The sequence below is a fragment of the Protopterus annectens genome, chromosome 2.part1 (genome assembly GCF_019279795.1).
Source record: "Protopterus annectens isolate FY-2018-M chromosome 2.part1, PAN1.0, whole genome shotgun sequence".
NCBI lineage: Eukaryota > Metazoa > Chordata > Ceratodontiformes > Protopteridae > Protopterus > Protopterus annectens.
The window spans coordinates 1,147,711,735-1,147,732,933 of record NC_056729.1 but is presented as its reverse complement, the minus strand read 5'-3'; the positions used below and the strand labels follow the sequence as shown (position 1 = coordinate 1,147,732,933).

The window sequence follows — 21,199 nt, the reverse complement described above, 5'->3', positions numbered from 1 at the left end:
CTTAACAAATATAATCATTAATTGAGACTGTATTTTTATCCTGGAGCTTTTCTTCCTGGGACTCTGCTGGGAAGGATTCTTTTTGGTCCAGCTGGACTAACCTGTTAAATAAATCCAATAAATAAATTATTATTTTATACATTGTCTTTATACTTACTACCATCCTACATCCACACACATTTCTTATTTCATATTTTTCTACTTGTTTACATTTCCCAGGAAGAAATAGTTATTCATTCATCTATCCTCTAATTACTTGGTTATTCCAGGTCAGTACTGAAGTCTTTCCCAGCACTCATTGGGTACCTGCCAAAGAAACTAATCCCAGATGGGGTGCCACACATGAGATGCATATCTACAGGCAGCTTAGAGGATCAGTTCATTAATGGCATATCCCTGGGATGTGGGAGGAAACCAGACCACCCAGGGCAAATTCACATGGAACAGAGAGGATGTGCCAAATCTGCACAAAAAGTGCCACGCCTGAGAAGCAAATTGAAAAAATATATATATTTACAGTGAGGTAGTAGAACTAATTGATGTGCCACAGTGCCTTTCAAGACTAGTTGTTTTCTTTCAGAACCTTTCCCTTCACTCTGTGAAGTATGCAGTAATTTTACTAGCACAATTTTAAAAGGAAGATTTTACTTAGCGTTCCCAATTGTATCCATTGGTTCATTTTTAAAACATACAGGGCTTGTTCAGCCTTTAATTTTTGGTATTCTGCTCAAATAATTTGAACTTCTTAAAAATCAGGTCTAAAGCAATGCTGTTCTTTTAAAAAATTATAGTATAACTGGTTAAACACACAAATAGATGTCATAATTCCAAAATAAATGCATATTTTACTCATGGTTTATATTGTATTTAGTTAAGAACTGAAAGGCTGTATATTAAAATATAACTCATTATTAGGAGGACAGTTTATATTGTATGTCAACATCCATCTGGCCATCCGCATTTAAGTTCCATCTGACTCTTATAGTCATACTGTGAACAGGTGTTGCCATCCACAGACATTACTAGGCAAGCAGGTAATAGATGTAGATGGCCAGGCCTTCCTTATCTATCTCACACACACCCTGAATGACACATAGGAGCAATTTAGATTTGCCATTTCACCTATTGTATCTCTTTGGAAGGTGGAAGGAAACTGGAGTACACAGATGAAATTCATACGTACCCTGTCCAAATCATAGCTAGCTATAGGCCTCTAACTTTAACTCAAGATGCCCACTCCATCTATCTGAACCTCTTGAAATCTATCAAGATTCAACCCTTTACCCTGATCCTGGGTGACTTTAACTATCCAACCATAGATTGGAAGAAATACTCATGCTAAAACACAAATGCCCAGAGAGTCCTTGATTTTGTCAATGTAAATGCCTTGGACCAGTTGATTGACACCCCCCACAAGAGGTGAAAACATCTTAGACTTGATATTAGCCAACATGAGTAACCACTGCAGCATCCCTACAGTGTCATCATCCCTGGTAAGAGCTGACCACAAAGCAGTCACATTTGAAGTCAAATCCCCTGACCCCCCCCCCCCCACACCTAAGGTCAAACAAAAAAACTTCTGCAAAGCTGATTACAACCTCCTGAGGGAAGGTATAAACAGCTTCACAGCCCCCTCCCCCTCCATAGGAACTAGCACATATGTCCAAACCTACACCACTATATGAGCATTTATATAGCTGCATGGAATAAGGAATACCCAACAGGACAAAATCATCCTCCTCAAGGAAGACTAAACCTGTCTGGTGGACATCTGCAATAAATAAACTATAATAAAAGGACAAAAATTGCTGTCCAGGACTAAGAAGGAGCAGGTGCCTAATTGGAAGGAATCTCTACTTAGCTTGAACAAGCAAATAAGATAACTAGTGAAATCCTCCAAAGCAAACTTCGAATCCAAACTGGCCACATCTACTAAAGACAATCATAAGGCCTTCTTAACTTATGTCCACAGTTTCAAAGGAAGCACCTAGATCTGCTCAGAGTTGGTGGTCAAGGACACCACATACACAAATGCTGTAGATATACCCAACCTGCTGGCAGACAGGTTCAATGAAAACTTTACCCCTCTGCCCCCCCCCCCATCAGTAAAACAGGACATTCCCCAGTACCTGCCCCACTCCCCTTATCTCTAGGGAGCAAGTCATGACTGCCCTCTCAAAGGCAAAAAATACAGCCTCCATGGGACCCGATAACACCCTAGGCTGCATCCTATATGAACTCAGACAGGAACTTGCAGCACTATTAGGTACCCTATTCAACCAAAGCCTGAATACCAGCTTCATCCCAGCAGAGTGTAGGACAGCCACTGTCATCCCTTTGCACAACAATGGCGCATCCACCGATCCAGAAAATTATAGACCCATCAGCCTAACTAGCCTAATCTGCAAGGCCATGGAGCAGATTATAATAGACCTCAATAACAAGGACATTGTTAACCACCAGACACTCAATCCCACACAGTTTACTTTCATCAAGGGGAGTTCATACCTGTTAAATTTGGTCAACTTCTTTAAGACAGTCACCAAGGCCATGGACAAAGGGAACATCATGCACATCACCTAAGTTGACCTGGCCAAAGCCTTCAGTACTATTCCCCACTCAGGTAAAATAGATAAACTCTCTCAACTGGCATCAATCCATATGTTACCAGATGGGTAGCAAACTGGCTCACTGCCAAAGCCCACCTAGTCGAAATAGGGGCAGCCACCTCAAGCAGTAGACACATAATGAGCAGTGTACCCCAGGGATTGGTCTTGGGGCCTCTGCTGTTTAGGATATACTTTTCTGAGGTGCAGGCCAAAACCAGTAGGCTATGGCTGACCAGGTTTACAGATGACTTCAAGTTGGGTTCTGTCATCAATTCCCCTAGTGATGTGGACATCCTCCAAGAGGGTCTCACCCAAACAAATGACTGGTGCCAGAAACATGACCTCAAACTGAATGCCAACAAATGCATCATCATCCCTTTTGGGGAGAGTGATGTTCCCACAAATTATCACACTGATAATAAGGTCCTAAGAACACAGCCATGATGGACTTGGGCACACAGGTTGATAGCAAACTGACTTTTGACCACCATATTGCCTCTGTTGTATGGAAAGCTTTCTACATGGACTACCTCATTAGTAAGGGTATCTCATCCAGGGACAAGATGGTAATAACATCCCTGTATTCTTCCCTTATAAGACCCATTATTGAGTACAATGCCCCTTTTGGCATGTACGTCATAAAGCACATACAGCAGCTGGATAGACCACAGAGGTTCATCACCAATAGAATCCAGGGCCTCAAACATCTACCCTACACAGATAGACTCAAGGCCATGTCACCCTACTCAGTCTTGTACTGCCTCCTCAGAGATGGCCTCTGTCTGGCATACAAAGCAATCTCAGACCCCACCTTGATGGGACTGCTGCATATCCACAGATCAAGCTTCACTCGAGTAACCCATATGCACAACCTCAACCTGGTCTGTGACATCAATAGAACTTGTTGGCGGGACAGATTTGTGTCTCAGAGACTCCCCCTTTTGTGGAATAGACTGCCTCTCCATGTCAAGCAGAGTACCTCATTAACTCTTTTTAAGCACAACCTGGATAACTGGATGGGGAACAGAAAATACATCCCTGGGATACTACCTGCGTCCCTGCTGGACACTGACATAGGCTGCTGACTTGTTGGAACATGGGCTAAATTCTTGGATAGGCTTGTAAGGGCCTCAGGCCCAATAGGCTAGTAACTTCCTATGATTCTATGATTTTACACAAACACAGGGATGACATACAGACTCCACACAAGAGGCACCCAGCCAAGAACTGAACTGAGAACCTCTTTCTGTTAGGAGATAGTATGAGTGAGCATGCCACTACTCCACCCATAAAGGAGCATCGATGACATTAAAAAAGTACTACCAACAGAAAGATGCCATATTAGAATGGGTGACATGTACATGAGGTTTAGTCTTCAAAATTGCTTTTTTTTTTTAACTTCAGCATCAGTATAATTTCATTTTGATTTTAATTTGCAAGTAACTTGCAGGGAGCATTTTAAGTGAAATTTTTGCTAATTATATTGTTTTAAATCCCTAAAGTGCTCACAAGAGTAAATATTTTACTGTTGTTTCATTTAGGGAGAACAAGAAATGTCTGCACTAGATGCCAACAGAATATGACACTTCAAGTGGCTGTTAAAGTTTTGTATGCATTCTTTGCTATCCTAATCATAGCCGTGGTTGTGCTTTCATCATTAGGTAAGTAAATTCTGTTCCATTAGCATTAGTGTGCAGCACCCGAAGAACTGATATTTTAATGTAACTTTACTAAATGTTTTATTGAACACAGTACTGGAATGGAAAGAAAGGGATTGCAATATGACATATAAAACGATCAGAAGAGCTTACTTTAGCATAAGATATGTAAACATTTGTATGAATCTCAAAAAATATACATAATACATACCATAATTGTTATGTTTTAATTTACCATATATTCACTTCCATTTAGAATGTGTGGGAAGTCATTGGCACAAAATAAAAACTAAAAAAGGAATTCTTAAAATGATTTTCAGGTATCAGCATAAGACACACAGTCATCAAGGAAAGAGTTTCTCTGTTGGAAGTCAGAAAACTGTTTGCAGTTGTCAAATATCTTAATGACAGGTTATAAAAGCATGTAGTAGACAGTGCTTTCTAAGCAGTATTATTTTGAAAGAAGCACAATTAATAAAAAAGTCCCTTTATTCCTAGCCAGGCTGTCTTTGCCCTATGGAGCAAAGTAAATGCTATGAATTCATAATAATTTTTTGAGAACGAATAAGCTCTTCAGAGATTCTTGAAAAGCCTGGTAAATGTTTTTATTACATAAACATTCACGTGCATGCACACACCACCTCACACAGACGCACACACGCAAACATACAAATGCACAATAATACATTGTGAGCAATCTTTCTTTATTGTGTAACATTGAAAATCCTATATGACAATGCCAAGAAACATAAAACTGTATGACACTTGTAGGAAATATTAATTGATTTAAAATTCAATACAGATGTATATATGGAAACATTTATGGGCATAAATTCTCCAAGTAATTGAATATGAAATGCTATAAAACATCATTTCCTAGAGGATTCTGAAAGTTAAGTATTCATTTTTACTTCCCATGTTGTCTATGTTGATAAAGAAATGTAAGTTTACCTGTTAGAATAGCTTTTCTTCCTTTGATTAATAAGCTCATTAAATGAAGTATATATTTTGGTGGGATATTGCTTTAGTGGGATTTGCTAATACAGCTGAAGTTTATAATTCTCCAAATGTGTTTTTGTTTGGTAAATTAGAGTTTAACTCTAGGAAGTCAAATAAGACATTTGTTTCATCTATGCCAGTAACAGAACTGCAGAATATATCTAAACTCCCTTAAATGTCCTAGGATGGATTATGCAGGAGTATTATTCTGACATGGTCAGACCCTGCAATGTTTTATGTTTTATATACTTCTATACTGACCTTCTTATAAGGAATGAAAACCATACCAGAATCGTAAGAAAACATGTTTACTGTATTAGATGGCAATGAAGATTAAGGGAAAACTAAATAAAGAATTTACTTGGAATTAATGCTTTTCCATGTAGATTTCTCTCCTTGTGATTGACAAGCAGTACAGAAAGTGACATCAGACAGGAGCATATCAGGTAACTTGAACATTAGATGTGGGGGAGGTTTTGAAAATTTGTCTGGATAAATCTATCAAGGCAAGATACTCTATACCCTTTTTAATGTAGTACGTTTTAAAGCGTTTATTGTAGAAGTAACAACTGCAGTGTTATAAAACCACAAACATGGAGAGAAATGAATTTAGGTACTAGCTTGCGTTCTCTGTTACATAAAGACTTTCTCTGTCAAAGTTTAATTAGGACTGTACAAAAGTCAGGTAGCTATACCTACAGTCACTATGTTAGTGTTGATATTTGATTTAAAATGTAGTGTTTTTTCATAAAATAGAAATAAACTTGGAAATTGTCACTTGGAAAATTGTTGACATATAAAGGACAGTTTCAGTTATTATGGCATAGATATGGTATAGGAGGCACATTTTAGCATTATTTCATTGACATGAAGCTACACATCTTACAGGAATACTATTTGAGCATGAATTTCTGGATGTCAGGAATTATAAATTGCATATGTCAGGTATAAGTGAGCACATGCATACATCCTGTGATGCACTAGTGCTGGGTCCAGGCTTAGGTACCCTGCCTTGTACACTTTGAATGCTGAGATAGACTTCATCTCACCTGTAATGTTGAATGAATGGATAACATGTAAATATACTGTGTTGTGTTCTTTCAAGGCTTGTTTATCAGTGCTGCACTATTTTGTCCAGATCATCATAGTGTACCCGTCTTTGGATGTGTGAATGGAATATGTATTAGCTAACTATACTGAGTATTGTATGATTTTTCTGCTCATGACATTTGAAATACTATTACTATAGGTACACAAGTTTCTCTGTACTCTAATGTTGTATAACAGTTTTTATGTAAGCAGTTACAACTTGTTTCTGAATGGGACATAATTTGGTATTGCATGCTGCCTTGATTAAATCTCTCACTGTACATTATTTGACATATATACTATAGATGTATATATATATATATATATATATATATATATATATATATATATATATATGTGGGTCTACTTTAGATCACTGAAATCCCATTTCACTGACTTTCATTTCACTGAGACCAACTCACCTAAATTTCACAACACTGACAACTCATTTCACTGAATCAAATTTCACCGACAGCTTACAATGATAAATTTCAAAAGACAAAATGACAAACCATAGACAAACACACTCACAAAACTAATGACTACTTATTTCCACAACTTAAAAACTACTTACTTATCCTCTTAACAGAAACCAGACAATATAAAATCAAACTAAGTGGGGGATTACGCCCCCACAACCCCCAATGTGGGGGGCTGTGCCCCCCACCCCAACTATATATACTAACTCCAGAATTGCACGACAGTGGGGAAAAGAGCATATACCTTTTACTTGCCTAACAGTATTCTACACACTGCCACTACTGCTGGGAAGTCTATAGCTTATAATTCAGTGAAATGAGATTCAGTGAAATGAATTTTTTCAGTATTTTGAAAATTAGGTGATTTGGTCTCAGTGAAATGAAAAATCTAGTCTAATTGGCTTCACAACACATTATTGTTGTCCTCACCCCTCTCTCGGGGGTTTAAGTGTCCATATATACTTCCAAATTCAGTTTATATGCACAGCTGTTGCTGTAGAAGAAATGGACAGCTATGGACCTTCCGTACACCCATCCTGCACATCCCTAGCTACTTTCCCTATTGTCTTTCCCTCTTTGTGTCCCCTTTCCCCACTTTCCTATCACCCCTTTTTTCTTTTCTTTTAAAAAAATTAGAGTGGGGTAAGCGGGAGTAAGCACTTTTAAGCAGTAGTAAGTGTGATTAAGCCTGTTTGCATGGCGGTAAGCAATGCCTACACAGAATAAGCAATTGTCTGGCTACATGTCTGCAAACATATTTAACCAGAAGTTAGCATTGCTTACCGCCATGAAAACCCATGCAAACCTGCTTAAAGCTGGTCAAAATTGCATTAACCACTCTGTATCCAACAGTCCTTGTTCTGCCTAGCAACAAAATAAACAGCACTTGCAGGTCTTGAACCCAAGACCCTGTACACTATAGTCACAGCAGTTAACCACTAAGCCATCAAAGCTGTGAAGATGTCTGTTGTTTTTCAAATATATTATTCAGTACACATACTGAATAGTAGTGAACAACTGCTCTGACTAGTACAATTCTTTAGTACTTGTAAGTGAAAAAGGTGTTGAATCAGTCATGTTCTTATATGTAAATATACACATATCAGACTAATATGGTGGGATATATCTGAAAAGGTATACACAACACTCATGTTTACATATGTTTATACATATGATTTATATATATATATATATATATATATATATATATATATATATATATATATATATATATATGTATATAAAACATAGGCCCATGGCTTGTAGTGGAGTCATACCTCAGCACCATAACTCTCAACCTCTTAGTGCAAGGGAACGTAATGTATGTATTGCAGTTATAAATGTAGAATGTTGCTACAGTGACAGGGGTTGTGTCAACATACATGTTGTGAAGGAAGGCTCTTCTGAAACTGACATGTACACCATCAGTTACTGACAAGCAACATAAAATCATCATAGTAAAGTACCACACAAATCACAGTAGTGACCCTATGGAATATAGAAGCAATAAGAGCAATAAACATGGACAGTCTGAAACAATCTGGTCAGTCAGGTGGTATACACAGAACAGGCGGTAGAGGAGTGTAACAGCATGGGGTAAAATATACTAGTGTGAAAGTGCATACTCACAACCAATCTTAACACAGTCACAGTCACATAATAGTAAGCCTAAGTAATAGTACAGTTGATGGCCTGTGTGAACAAAAGTCATCATCATGTTTGTCACTCACACACTAACCCTACATATACTGGCCCAATTCACAGTGTAGTCTGATGCCTGACTGTGGTATGGGACATGTCTCAGTCTGGCCCTACAAACATATAGACTGATAGGGTATCAGACACTGGAGCAGCATGCACTGTCAAATAGAACAGGACCCAAGAACACTGACATCTACCCCAGTCTATACACAGGCCAAATAACAAGATCACAATACACTGCTACATAATAGAGACACTCTGTCAACAATCACCATAAGTGCACAGACCTCACTACTGTACAGACTACCACAGAATGTCCAGGTTTTGTCCACAACTATTAGGTCTCCTATACATTACATGTCAGGCATTCTGATATATCACCAGCTCGATATCAGGAATTATGTCATTAAATAATGGTACACTGTACATATCCTCCTCTTACTGTATGACATATGAACAAAGGGTGACAGAATTGGGGACAGAGGCACAAACACAGGGCCAATATTGACATATTGCAGTTATAAACTGAGAACATTGCTGGTGTAACAGGGTTTATTGTGACATATCTCTTTTGAGGGATATGAAGTCAGTAACACACATGGATGTTACCATTTCCCAAGTACAGTAATCAGAGTATGCTACTGCATTTATGAAGAAAGAAAATGTGTGAGTAACAAACCAAATCTCAGGCTCCAAACTCTGGCTAGACTGCAGATAGCCCTACAGCTGAGAGTTTTCTCAACCACATAACACTGTCATGCCAGACTTTAAATCATGCAGAACAGCCATAACCACACAAACCCTGTTAAACCAACATTACTTCAAATGTAGAACAGTAATACTTACATTCTGTCCCCATGTCTGGAACATCCCCCTCCAGTTTTTTTGGCCTGTCTCCACAGTGTTTGTTTTAAGAGGTAGTTCCAAATACCCTCTGTGATGCTGTTTGTCACATACCCGCATGGAGTCCTGCTCACAGTGTGGGAGAAGGGTCAACACCCACTTGCACTGCTTACTTATAGGGGTGTGTTTCCATGCAATTGGCTATAGGGATGAAACCACAGGTATTTCACATTCAAATAGCAAGTGGAAGACTCCAATTCTTGCACAGGCCATCAGCTGATCATGAACATTACCTATCAAAGTCAAGCTGCTGCCTATGCAAAACAGATTAATTTTTCCACATCTAACAGAGAGGAGGTGAGAGAGAGACAGAGGGAAAGAAAGACAGGAAGAGAGAAAGAGCCAAGTGTGTTTGTGTATGATCTGTGGGTAGAGAGAGGTCTCTGGGTATTATAATGGTTGCTTATATATAAATGTATGTCTGTGTATTGTCTACAATAACTTCTACTGTGTTTGGCAGCTGTTGGCCTTGTAATGTGACATTGGGACATATGGGTTCTCAATATGAAAATGCAGCAAAACCCACCCTCCAATTGATCCTGTTATTTATGCAATCACACCAACACCCACCCAGGATACTGATGACCCCCCCACACACACACAAACACACTTGCCAGTACTGTGTTTCAAACCCCTACCTAGCTATGTATTGGCACTATAATTTTACGCAGCTATTGCCAGCACCACAGAGATTATATGTTACAGAGCTGTCCAAAAGTATCGTTGAAGGTGAGTGACATCAACTGCATTACTCAAAGGAAGGGTGAGAGAAGTGCAGTAAGTGTGAATGACCACAAAAGCAGGTGTCAACAAAGACTCACACATACACATTTTCACAGTTGCCAGGACCAGGATTAGAACTCATACCTAACTAGTTTGGTATTATGCAGTTATCGCAAGTGCCACACCATTTATATGTTGGAGAGCTGACCAAAGGCATCTTTGAAGGTGAGTGACATCAGCTGCAGTGCTCAAAGGAGGAGTGAGGGAAGTGCAGTAAGGGTGAATGACCACAAAAGCAAGCGTCAACAAAGACTCACACATACACATTTTCACAGTTGCCAGGACCAGGATTAGAACTCCTACCTAACTAGTTTGGTATTATGCAGTTATCGCAAGCGCCACACCAGTTATATGTTGGAGAGCTGTCCAAAGGCATCTTTGAAGGTGAGTGACATCAGCTGCAATGCTCAAAGGAGGGGTGAGTGAAGTGCAGTAAGGGTGAATGACACAAAAGCAGGCATCAAAAAAGACTCACACACTCTCACACATTTTCACCGTTGCCAAGGCCAGGATTAGAACTCCTGCCTAACTAGTTTACTACACTATGGCATTACGCAGTTATGACAAGTGCCACACAATATGTTGGACAGCTGTCCAAAGGCATCTTTGAAGGTGAGTGACATCAGCTGTAGTGCTCAAAGGAGGGGTGAGGGAAGTGCATCAAGTGTGAATGACCACAAAAGCAAGACTCACACACTCTCACACACATTTTCACAGTTGCTAGGACCAGGATTAGAACTCCTACTTAACCAGTTTGCTACACTATGGCATTACTCAGTTATCGCAAGTGCCACACCTGTTATATGTTGGAGAGTCATCCAAAGGCATCTTTGAAGGTGAGTGACATCAGCTGCAGTGCTCAAAGGAGAGGTGAGGGAAGTGCAGTAAGTGTGAATGCCCACAAATGCAGGTGTCAGCAAAGTCTCACACACAAACTTTCACAGTTGCCAGGACCAGGACTAGAACTCCTACCTAACTAGTTTGTTGCCCTATGGTATTATACAGTTATCGCAAGTGCCAGAAAGTATATAGGACTGAGATTTGGCCAAAGGGTTATTTCAAGGTGACTGACATCAACAGGAGTGATAACATGGGCAATGGAAAGTGCAGTGTGTGTGAATGGGCCATCAATCATTCCTCTGGAAACACACACACACACACACACACACACACACACACACACACACACACACACACACACACACACACACAGACACACATTCACACACAACATTACATTTGACAGGACTGAGTATACAAATGCTTCATGAATACTGTTTTTTACTATTGTGTTACACAGTTATCACAAGCACCACAGACACTATAAGGCTGAGGGCTACCACAAGGAATGTCTACAGTGATTGACATCTGCACATCATGCGATATTGGCCAATTGGATGTGTAGTGGGTGGGACAGGCCTTATAATGGATTTTTATCTGTCACTGTTTGTCTCTCTCTTCCCCACATCTCTGTGTGTGTATATTTGACATATTATAGTGTGTCAGACATGGGCTTCATTTCTCTAAGTGTAGGAGCATGCCCAGTATGACCTTCTGTATTGAGTGTGTGAATCCATTCTAGGTAGGGTTGTACTCCAGTCCAGTGTTTGGTATTCTCAACCTACAGATCGATACCTGTTTCTGCAGGATATCTGTAGATAGGTTAACAATATGGAGTCACAATGGGTGACAGATAGGGGATACTATAACTATTGCTGTCTATGCTGCTTGTGTTACATGGCTGGTATTAGCAGAGATATTCAGACATATGTACTGTTTTACACTGTGATGTATTATGTCATTGACTGCTGACAGATATAAATTATTTGCTCACAGTTATTTACTGGGAAATACAAGATGAATGAAGCTGAGGCCAGTATTGTGGACTGCAGCCTACACATTCTTGCACACTCCTGCCATTTTGGAGGGGTAGCTACAGACACCTGCTGAAGGGTCTGTGTAAATGGTCCAGCACCTTGGTAGTATGGTGGCTGAGGATCCCCTTGTTGTACATATATCAGCTTAACAGAATGGCCATATCCTGCTGTGGCCATACCTCTCAGCTGTACATATTCACCCAGGTTACTCAGAGGTAGAGCTCATATATCTGGTCAGTTCCCCTTCACATTGTGGTTTATGAGAATGTTTGTAACCACCCATTACTGGGTTTGCAGGCAGGGGGAGTATGCGCACACATCAGAGTTTCAGACTTCACACACTCCATGACGTCCATGCAGCTACACTCCCTCAATCTGTTAATCTATCCTCATGCTAACATTATGCAAGCGATATCTGGGAAGTATCCCTATAGTTGGCCCTTCATCCCAGCAGTATTTATGGATTGGTCCCCAGTTCATGCAGTAGGACATGGGGTCATGCTACTGGGATTTGTCAATATGGCCTTGTATTTGTGTTCTGTTGACTGTGTTAGTTTGTTATTTGGGACCCAATGAGATACCATATATTGGCACTATGGGTGAGCACTGTAGGCCATTTGGTAGTAATGCAGGCCATCTGTAGCAGGCCAGTGCATTCTGGCACTCCTACATTCCCAGGCTGTGAGCCAGTGGATTCACCTGGGGTGAAAGGGTAAGTGTTTGAGGTGTTAATGGCAATAGTTCCTGTACATATTGACCCATTGGTCTGGATGCATGCAGGGTGCTGCTTACAGCTAGGGATACACCTGCATAAGACATCTCTTTAGCATGCTGCATTCTGTGGGTATTCCCATACAGAAGTGAGGTCATACTGTACTCATTCCCAACAGCTAGGATATGACCTGTGATAAACCTGTGGCTGTTGGTGGAGTGAGCTGAGTGCATGTGTGATATGGAAGCTACTTGCAGCTGACTCACAGATATACCTGGGACATTCCCCTTATGCTGCCTTGTGCAGGGACATAGGCAGTCTCTCATTACTTCATAACTGTACCTTTCACGGACTGCCAGTGATTGTCCAGACTACATCAGCATTCCATACTACACAGACAACTAATGTGCCGCTAACCTGTATGTACAATTCCAAAGTTGTGTGCAGTTGACAGTTACATTTTATGCACTCTGTCTAGGGTACTTCCACCTGTGTACTGTGTTTATGTATGGGCCCACATTCATGGCATGTCCATCTTTCAGACAGTGACAGATATTGACATCTGGCCAGTGAGTATGGATGACTACTGACATGGGTATTGCTGAGTGGCATTGTGGTTGGCACTGCAGTTGGAACATGGTCTTGTCATCCACAGTACTGCCCATAGGCCACCAACACACAGCCCTCCATGCCTATAAGCTGACCATTTCCACTCAGTATTGAACACACGACAACCTAACACATGGACCCCTGCATATTGTGCACATGCAACAATCTATCCTGTAGATTGGGCCAGCTCGGGTAATCTGTGATCCACTGTTATTACACCTCACACTTACATGTTACTGCAGTTCTACATGGGATGGGGTGGCACAACTGATGACTTTAAACATTTGCTATGACTGTACTGTTATTTCGGGTACTCTGTTGGCTTCCATTTCATTTTGTATTCTGACCTATCATGCAGACTGGAGGCATATTAATAGGATACAGATCTTAGGTTTTATTGACCTACATTTCAGTTTCAAACTTCTTACTGTTCAGAACTGACATACAACTGCCGGACCTGTTGTAGTCTGTCTGTGTAGGTCTGGAGGGGGGCTGTTAACCATTTCCACCAATTGGAGGCCTTAGCCCAGCCTTTTTTATGGTCATGTACACCTGTCCTGCTGGCTGAGGCTGATGGTGGGTATGTGAACCGTACTGACAAGCATGTGTGTGTCCTATAGACACACATTTGGGCAACTACATGTACTGCAGTGGGATTTGTCACCTTATCTAGTACTGCCTAGTATGTTGACAGCAGTATTTGTTATGGATTCCATGCTGCCCATATAGGTGTCCACTATCTGCTGTCATCCCATTCATCCAACCGATTCCCTTGCATGCTCAATCCATACTATAGATACAACTATCAGAAGATAATATCCCATTCAGCAATTGATAGGAAGACTGACTTACCTTGTGTCTGTTCCAGTATTGAGGATGGTGCTGGAGGGCTGACTATGTTGGATGCACATAGTACACTCCCTATACATGGTAAAGCACAGGTAGTATCATGGTTGGCATCCCTTTTACTGTATGTGTGAGTCAGAGAGAGGTGTCATTCCCTAGGTCCCTACCTTGTCAGTTATGTGCTATGAGCTGTCTCTTTGCCAAGGCCTGGGCATACTGGGCATGCCTCCTTCTGCCTACATGGGCAGGCTCAGGTAGTTCCTCCACTGAGTCACTCTGTGCCTGTGATGGCCTTGGCAATGGTGGGGGGGGGGTTGTGTGGCCCTGCCCCATGCTGTTCCTGCTGCAGCTGTTTCTGCAGGATCATATTGTGTATCATGGCACATACTGTGAACATTTGTGTACATGTAGCTGAAAAGTATGCAAGGCTCCACCGGATATGTCCAGGCAGTGGAACCGTGACTTGAGCATCCCAAACACATGCTCTATTATGATTCTGGTTTGTGCGTGTGCCTCATTATAGAGTTCTTGTTCAGGTGTGTGTGCATTTCTGAGGGGTGTCATCAGCCATGGCTCCAGTGCGTAACCAGCATCCCACACTAGGTGGTCATATGGGATGTCCCCACTTGTAAATGACTGGTACAGCTGTGTCATATGCCAGATGTGGGACTCATGATAGCTTCCAGGTCTGCCAGCACACACATTCAAGATAATGCCCTGGTCATCGCACATGACCTGGCAGTTGATGGAGGGGAAGCCCTTGCAGTTTATGTAGACCCTACCCCACTCTCCAGATGGTGATTTGAAGGGTATATGCATGCAATCTATAGCACCCACTACCTCAGGGTATTCTGCTATTTGGTGGAAGAGATGCATATTGCTTGTCAACACCTCATAGGTGTTGAGGAAATATATGTGCTCACCGGCATCTGCTGACATGGCATCCAGGAACTGGTGGAGTACCCTGGATGCTAATGCCTGTGAGATCACCATGATATCGCCAGTTGGCCTTTGGAATGTACCTGTGGCTAGTATTCTTAAGCCTACACATACCTTGGTAGCCACTGGGATGGGTTCCCCTAAGCTGGTTCTGTGTGTGAGGCGTAGCCGGTACAGCTCAACAATTTGCTGTAGAATGTCCCTGTCCACTCTATAGCACTCCACTATCTTCAGATCATGTAGCCCCTGGTAGGTTACCCTGGGTCTGTACAGTCTTCTCCTTCTCCTCACTGTGGGTTGATCATCAGCATTCACATCCTCACCACCTTCAGCCTTTTGCACATATTGATGTATGAGAGCGACTGCAGCCCCTTACATTTTGTTAGCTTTGTCAGGTAAAACTTCCCCGTCTGAGTACACCAGTGGTGTAGAGTTTGTGGGAAAAACCAGACTGGAAGGTGTTTGCATAGTTTGTAGTAGTGTGCTATGCTGTTCCATGTGTAATTGGCTGATTCTGATACATTTCACCTTCCAGCTATGTTAGTTCTCTTTGATTGCCTTCCTACTGCTGTTTCCCCAAAAACCAGTCTGAAAGTTGTTTGCATAGTTTATAGTAGTGTGCTGAGCTGCTGCATGTGTATTTGGCTGATTCTGATACATTCCACCTGACATCTATACTAGTTCTCCTTGTTTGCCTTCCTACTGCTGTTTTCCCATCCCATTGGCTTCCTGTTTAAGCCCAGAGGTGCGCCGCACATACCCAGTGCTCAGATGTGAACTGAGCTGCTATTTCCTGTTTTTTTTTTTTTTGTTTAAAACCCAGTGCGTGCCGCACACACCCATTTAGGCTATGTACACAGTGCTCAGGAACATCTGACACACACCCTTCCTTTGCTGTGCTTAGCTAAGGGCAAACATGAGCCACAGAGCTCCAATGAGCTTACAGCAAGCATGACACATCCCCTTATGAAGTCATTCAGCTCTTAGACTTGCACTGTCATATTGCTGCACCTTCACAGTTGGGTGAAAACTAACACCGAGAGGAAATCTGATTCAGTATCAATCCCCTCATTTGCATAAAACAGAATGCTAATTCATAGTTACCACACTCACACTCAGCCTTCCCCCTTAGCAACCACTACTCCCTGGTATTGTTGTCTTATGCATGCCATTGACTATCATGGCAAAATGCGGATTTGGGTTTAAAAGCTTATTTCCAACTTTTTTCTTATTTTCGGATTGATCCCATTTGCGCACGGCTACCCTACACTTAAGCAGCCGAAATTGACCAAAAAAAATGAAAGTTATTTTTTATAATTTTGCAACTATTTATCATGTCAATGGCCATACATTTAGCCATTGGCATGCCTACTCCATTGAATACATGCTTTCTTTGGAGCTGTCATGCCTCCGTTTTGTAATTTGCAGAAATGTATTCGGTTAGTAACCAAATACATTTCTGCAGGTTACACTATTCCTGCACAGATGCCTGCCTGATTCCTGGATCACTAATTCACCTCATTTGCATGGTTTTCACCTGAAAATGGGGTAATTCGCATATAGCAGTGGTGTCCATGCAGGAATAGTGTAGGAACGCTCTTGCACGTACTGGCAGCTCATTCCTGGATCACTCGTCAGCCATATTGCATGCAGCAGCTCTTGCACTATTCCTGCACACCGTGCAGAGCTTGCTGAATCCTGGGGATGGTTTACAGCAGCAGAGAGTACCCCCAGCAGTCCAAGGTTTCAATACCTTCCACAGGCACAGAGATTTCTGAACTTTGTAAACACAAACACCCTTGACTAAATATTGAATGCACCCATTAGAGGCTCAAACATACTGGACCTCGTGCTCACAAATATGGGAGAACGCTGCCTCCCCCATCTCCAATGTCTCATCCTCCCTGGTAATTACTGACCACAAATCTGTCTCCTTAGAAATCAAAATCAACTCTGTAACCCCAGTAAAACCAGTAACAGTCAGGAACTATTCCAAGGCAAACTACCTTTTATTAAGTAATGGTTTCTCAAAATGCAATGCCCCTTCAAACCCCCAAGAACACAGCAAGCTATGCTAAAGCCCTGAACAACTAAGTCAATGGCTGCATAGAGGCTTCTGTACCTACCAGAATAAGCCCAGAACTAGCCTCAGAATCAAATTGCCCTGGTGGCATCCAAAATTAAACAGGATATACAACAATAGGAAAAAAAGTATGTCACAAATCAGGAAGGGTAATTCCCACAGTGATAAAAAAACTCTCTCATCAAATGAAATAGACAACTAAGAGAGCTAATTAGGTCAAACAAAGTAAACTTTGAGGTTGACAGCCTCCTAATAAAAGACAACAGTAAGGCCTTCATCAGCTATGTCAGAAACCTCAAGGGCAGCACACAGCAATGTGCCTAACTGGTGGTTAACAGTGCCACATTCACCAAGCCTGGTGATATAGTGAATCTGTTAGCAGATAAATTCAGTTCCAACTTTACTACCCCACCCCCACCTATCCCCCAAGAAAGACATAATCAGGCATAATCCCCCAACTCTAACTAGGGAGTATGTACTGGCTGCACTCCCTAAAACCAAGAACACAGCCTCAGTTGGTCCTGATCACATCCCAGACTGCCTCCTGCCAGTCTAAATTATGACTTATCAGGACCCACAGAGTCACTATTTAACTATAGTCTTATAACAGGCTTTGTGCCACAACAGTGGAGAACTGCAACTGTCATTCCCATTCATAAGGGAGGACCTTCAACACATCCAAGAAACTACATTAATTTGCCTAGCCTTATTTGCAAAACCGTGGAAAGAATTATCATGCAAATGATCACCAAGAACACAGGAAACTCCCAGACACTAGATCCTTCCCATGTTGGCTTTGTCAAAGGAATGTCTTGCTTAGTGAACCTGGTGGACTTCTTTGAAAAGGTCACCAAGGCAATAAATGAGGTGAAAGCAGTGCATACTGCTTACCTAGATCTGGCTAAAACATTTGATGCAATGCTTCACTTAGGCATTGTCAACAAATTTATGGAACTAGGCATCAACCACTTTATGATGCACTGGATTGCTAGCAGGCTGTCGCTAGGACCCAAGAGGTTAGGTTTGGTGTAACCACCTCCACAAAGAGATCAGTCACCAATGGAGTCCCTCAGTCCTCTGTCTTGGGCCCACTCATCTTTGACATCTACATCTCAGATATCAAAGACAATGTCAAAGACATCTGGCTGGTCAGGTTCACAGATGATTTTATAAAACCACCAACATGAAAAAAGTGAAAAGAGAAAAATGACTAGCCAGTAAATCCACCAGAATTTATTTAAAACTATAGAAACTGTTCTCTAACATCTTGGCTAAACACAAAAGCCTTCAAGGAGTCAACCCCAAGACAAGAATACCCTTCAGGAAGGACTAACATAGACAAATGCTTGGTGCCAAAGCCATGACTTAATACCAAGAAATGCATTATAGATTATAGTATCTTTTGGGAAGATGACCACCCCAAAATGTTGATTCAATAGTCAGGGAACTTATAAGTAAAGGAATAGCATCTAGGTCCAGAGATGTCATTGTACCACTGTATTCATCATTCATCAAACTCATCATAGAATATAATGCCTCCTTTGGTATATACCTGACCAGACATATACAGCAACTGGTATGTCCACAAAGGTTCCTTACAAAAAGAATATAGTGAGTAAACAAAATGTCTTATGCTTATCTACTCAAAGCCTTGTCTCTTTACTTGGTATCATACAGACTTCTGAGAGGTGATATTTGCCTGGCATACAAGGCATCCCTGGAGTCTGTTTTGATGAACCTTTTGCACATCTGCAAAACAAACAGCATATATTTTGCTTTTAACATAAATAGGACATGTTGGAGAGATAGATATGTTTCTCAGAGAATTCCCATTCTCTGGAACAGGCTTCCCACCCATGTGAAGCAGAGTCCCTCCCTAACCCTATCTAAGCACAACTTGGGCCAACATATGGGTAATTATAAATTCACTCCTGGTCTGGCACATATGCCTGTGGAGGAAAGAGGCAGTCAATAAAGCACTCTCTATATAAACTAAAATTGTGGATCACAAATGGATTGCATGGCTAGGCTTATAAGGGCCCTAGTGGTCATTAGCCCTTGAACTTATGTATTATATTGAATTTTTTTTTGTAGAAAAATGTAGAATAAGATGGAAGTTGAGCATATTATAAAAGAAAATGAAAATCTAGCTGACTCCATTTTAACAGGCCTGCCTGAACACAATGGTGCACCAAAAAATATACAGGAATTATGGTTAGGAACTATTGGGGTATCATAAGAAGTTATTCAGTGTACGCTATAACAACTTGAACTTAAAGTACTCCAGTATAGACGGAAAATGAATGATGATGGAAGAGCAGGTCACGAGTTTCTAAATTATTACTATGACACTATCTTTCCACTGTGACAAAAAGTCAAGAAATATAAGGTAAGTCAGTCGAGTCTTATGGACAAATGTTATCTGTTAAACAACAGCTGGTGTTATTGGAAGATAAAGCCAAATGATGGATTGTCAAAAGGAGAACATGGTCTTGATTGTCTGAATGCTGTGAAGCAGAAAATGGTTTACTCCCAAATCCTGTGCAGAAGAAAATGGTTAACTCCAGACATGATGCAGAACTGTATGCACTTTTGGATAATATACACAGACAATGGAAATAGTATTGGTAGGCCCAGAGGAGTACACCAAACAGAGTTAGTAGGATATTGGTGTTTAATTATGAGGAAGTGTTTACAATGCTTGGCGGGTATTACCTGTTGAAGAGAAAAAGAAAGGGCATGACATAATATAGGTACCTCGGATTTTAAAGTTGGAGAATAAAAGACCTGGAATGGGAAGGATGAGGTGGTCACAAATCGTAAACACGATATTCAGTCTTCAAGGTACAGCTGGGTAGGGAATAACTCAATGAATGGTTCAAAAATCATGGGCTAAATAAAAGAGTGGAGGAGGATGGCAGTAGTTGCAGATGCTAGTTATATCACACAACACACAAACAGTGAAAACAGATCTCACAACACACAAACAGTGACAACAGATCACTGTCCTTCTCCTGTCAGCATGGGTATATGTACTGCCATTCTGAATATCTTGGAATGTCCCCGATAAAATTTCTTTCTGTTGGGGCATACATTTCCATTCTGCTGTAATGTGATGGTAATACCTTTGATAATTTCTCCATTTAAATCATTGGGCAGTTTAACAAATGACAATTTGGAGAAATACAAAGGGAGGAAAAACATCAACACAGTTCAAAAACAAGGAGTTTATTCAGTCTCTGCTGGGCAACATAAACCAACACCCAGATCCCAGTAGTTACACTAGATGTCTACACTGTAGAAAGCAGTATTAGGAAGTAATTTATGGATAGCTGCATCTAAAAAGTAAAATGTTTAAAACATACCCCCTGATTTACTAATCTTCCATGCAAGACTAGCTTAGTCCTGCATGGAAGTGGCCATTTAGGAGCAGGATGGCAGTGCACCATTCATATTAATGAGGAGCATTGTCTGAGCTCCTAATCTTACACGGAGTGTGTAAGAGTGCAGGGTGCATGTCTAAGAGCAGAGCTCTCAGAATATACATGCCCCCACAATGAAGAACAGCAGAAAGGCCTAAGAAATGAGCAAGACTGCTCATAGATGTCCACATATCCCCACCAACATACCCCTTGTGTACAGTAGCAAGTAAATACAAATAAAATGAACAAACCCTTTTTTTTTAATTAAAATTCCGATTAATGCTAATCGTAGGTGTGCGGGTGTGCCCATCGTTTAGCCACAGCTAATGCAGCTTAAATGGCTGAAGAGGATAACAAGGAAGATATACACAAATGAAGCAGCATAGCAATAGTGTAGTGAGCAGAGCATTCACCTTATGAACAGACATTCCCGGTTCGAGTCCCACTACAGCACATTCCATTTTCCATGGCAAAGCACATTATGACCAAT

General features: G+C 41.1%; 1 protein-coding gene across 1 annotated transcript in view; it reads left to right on the top strand.

The window, feature by feature from the left end:
* The window catches only part of SCARA3 (scavenger receptor class A member 3), a 737,344-nt gene that overhangs the window by 508,237 nt on the left and 207,908 nt on the right, over positions 1-21,199 (top strand). Inside the window, exon 3 of the mRNA XM_044062682.1 lies at positions 4,151-4,270. Within this exon, the coding sequence (XP_043918617.1) occupies positions 4,151-4,270 (120 nt within the window). The remainder of the gene's footprint in view (positions 1-4,150; positions 4,271-21,199) is intronic.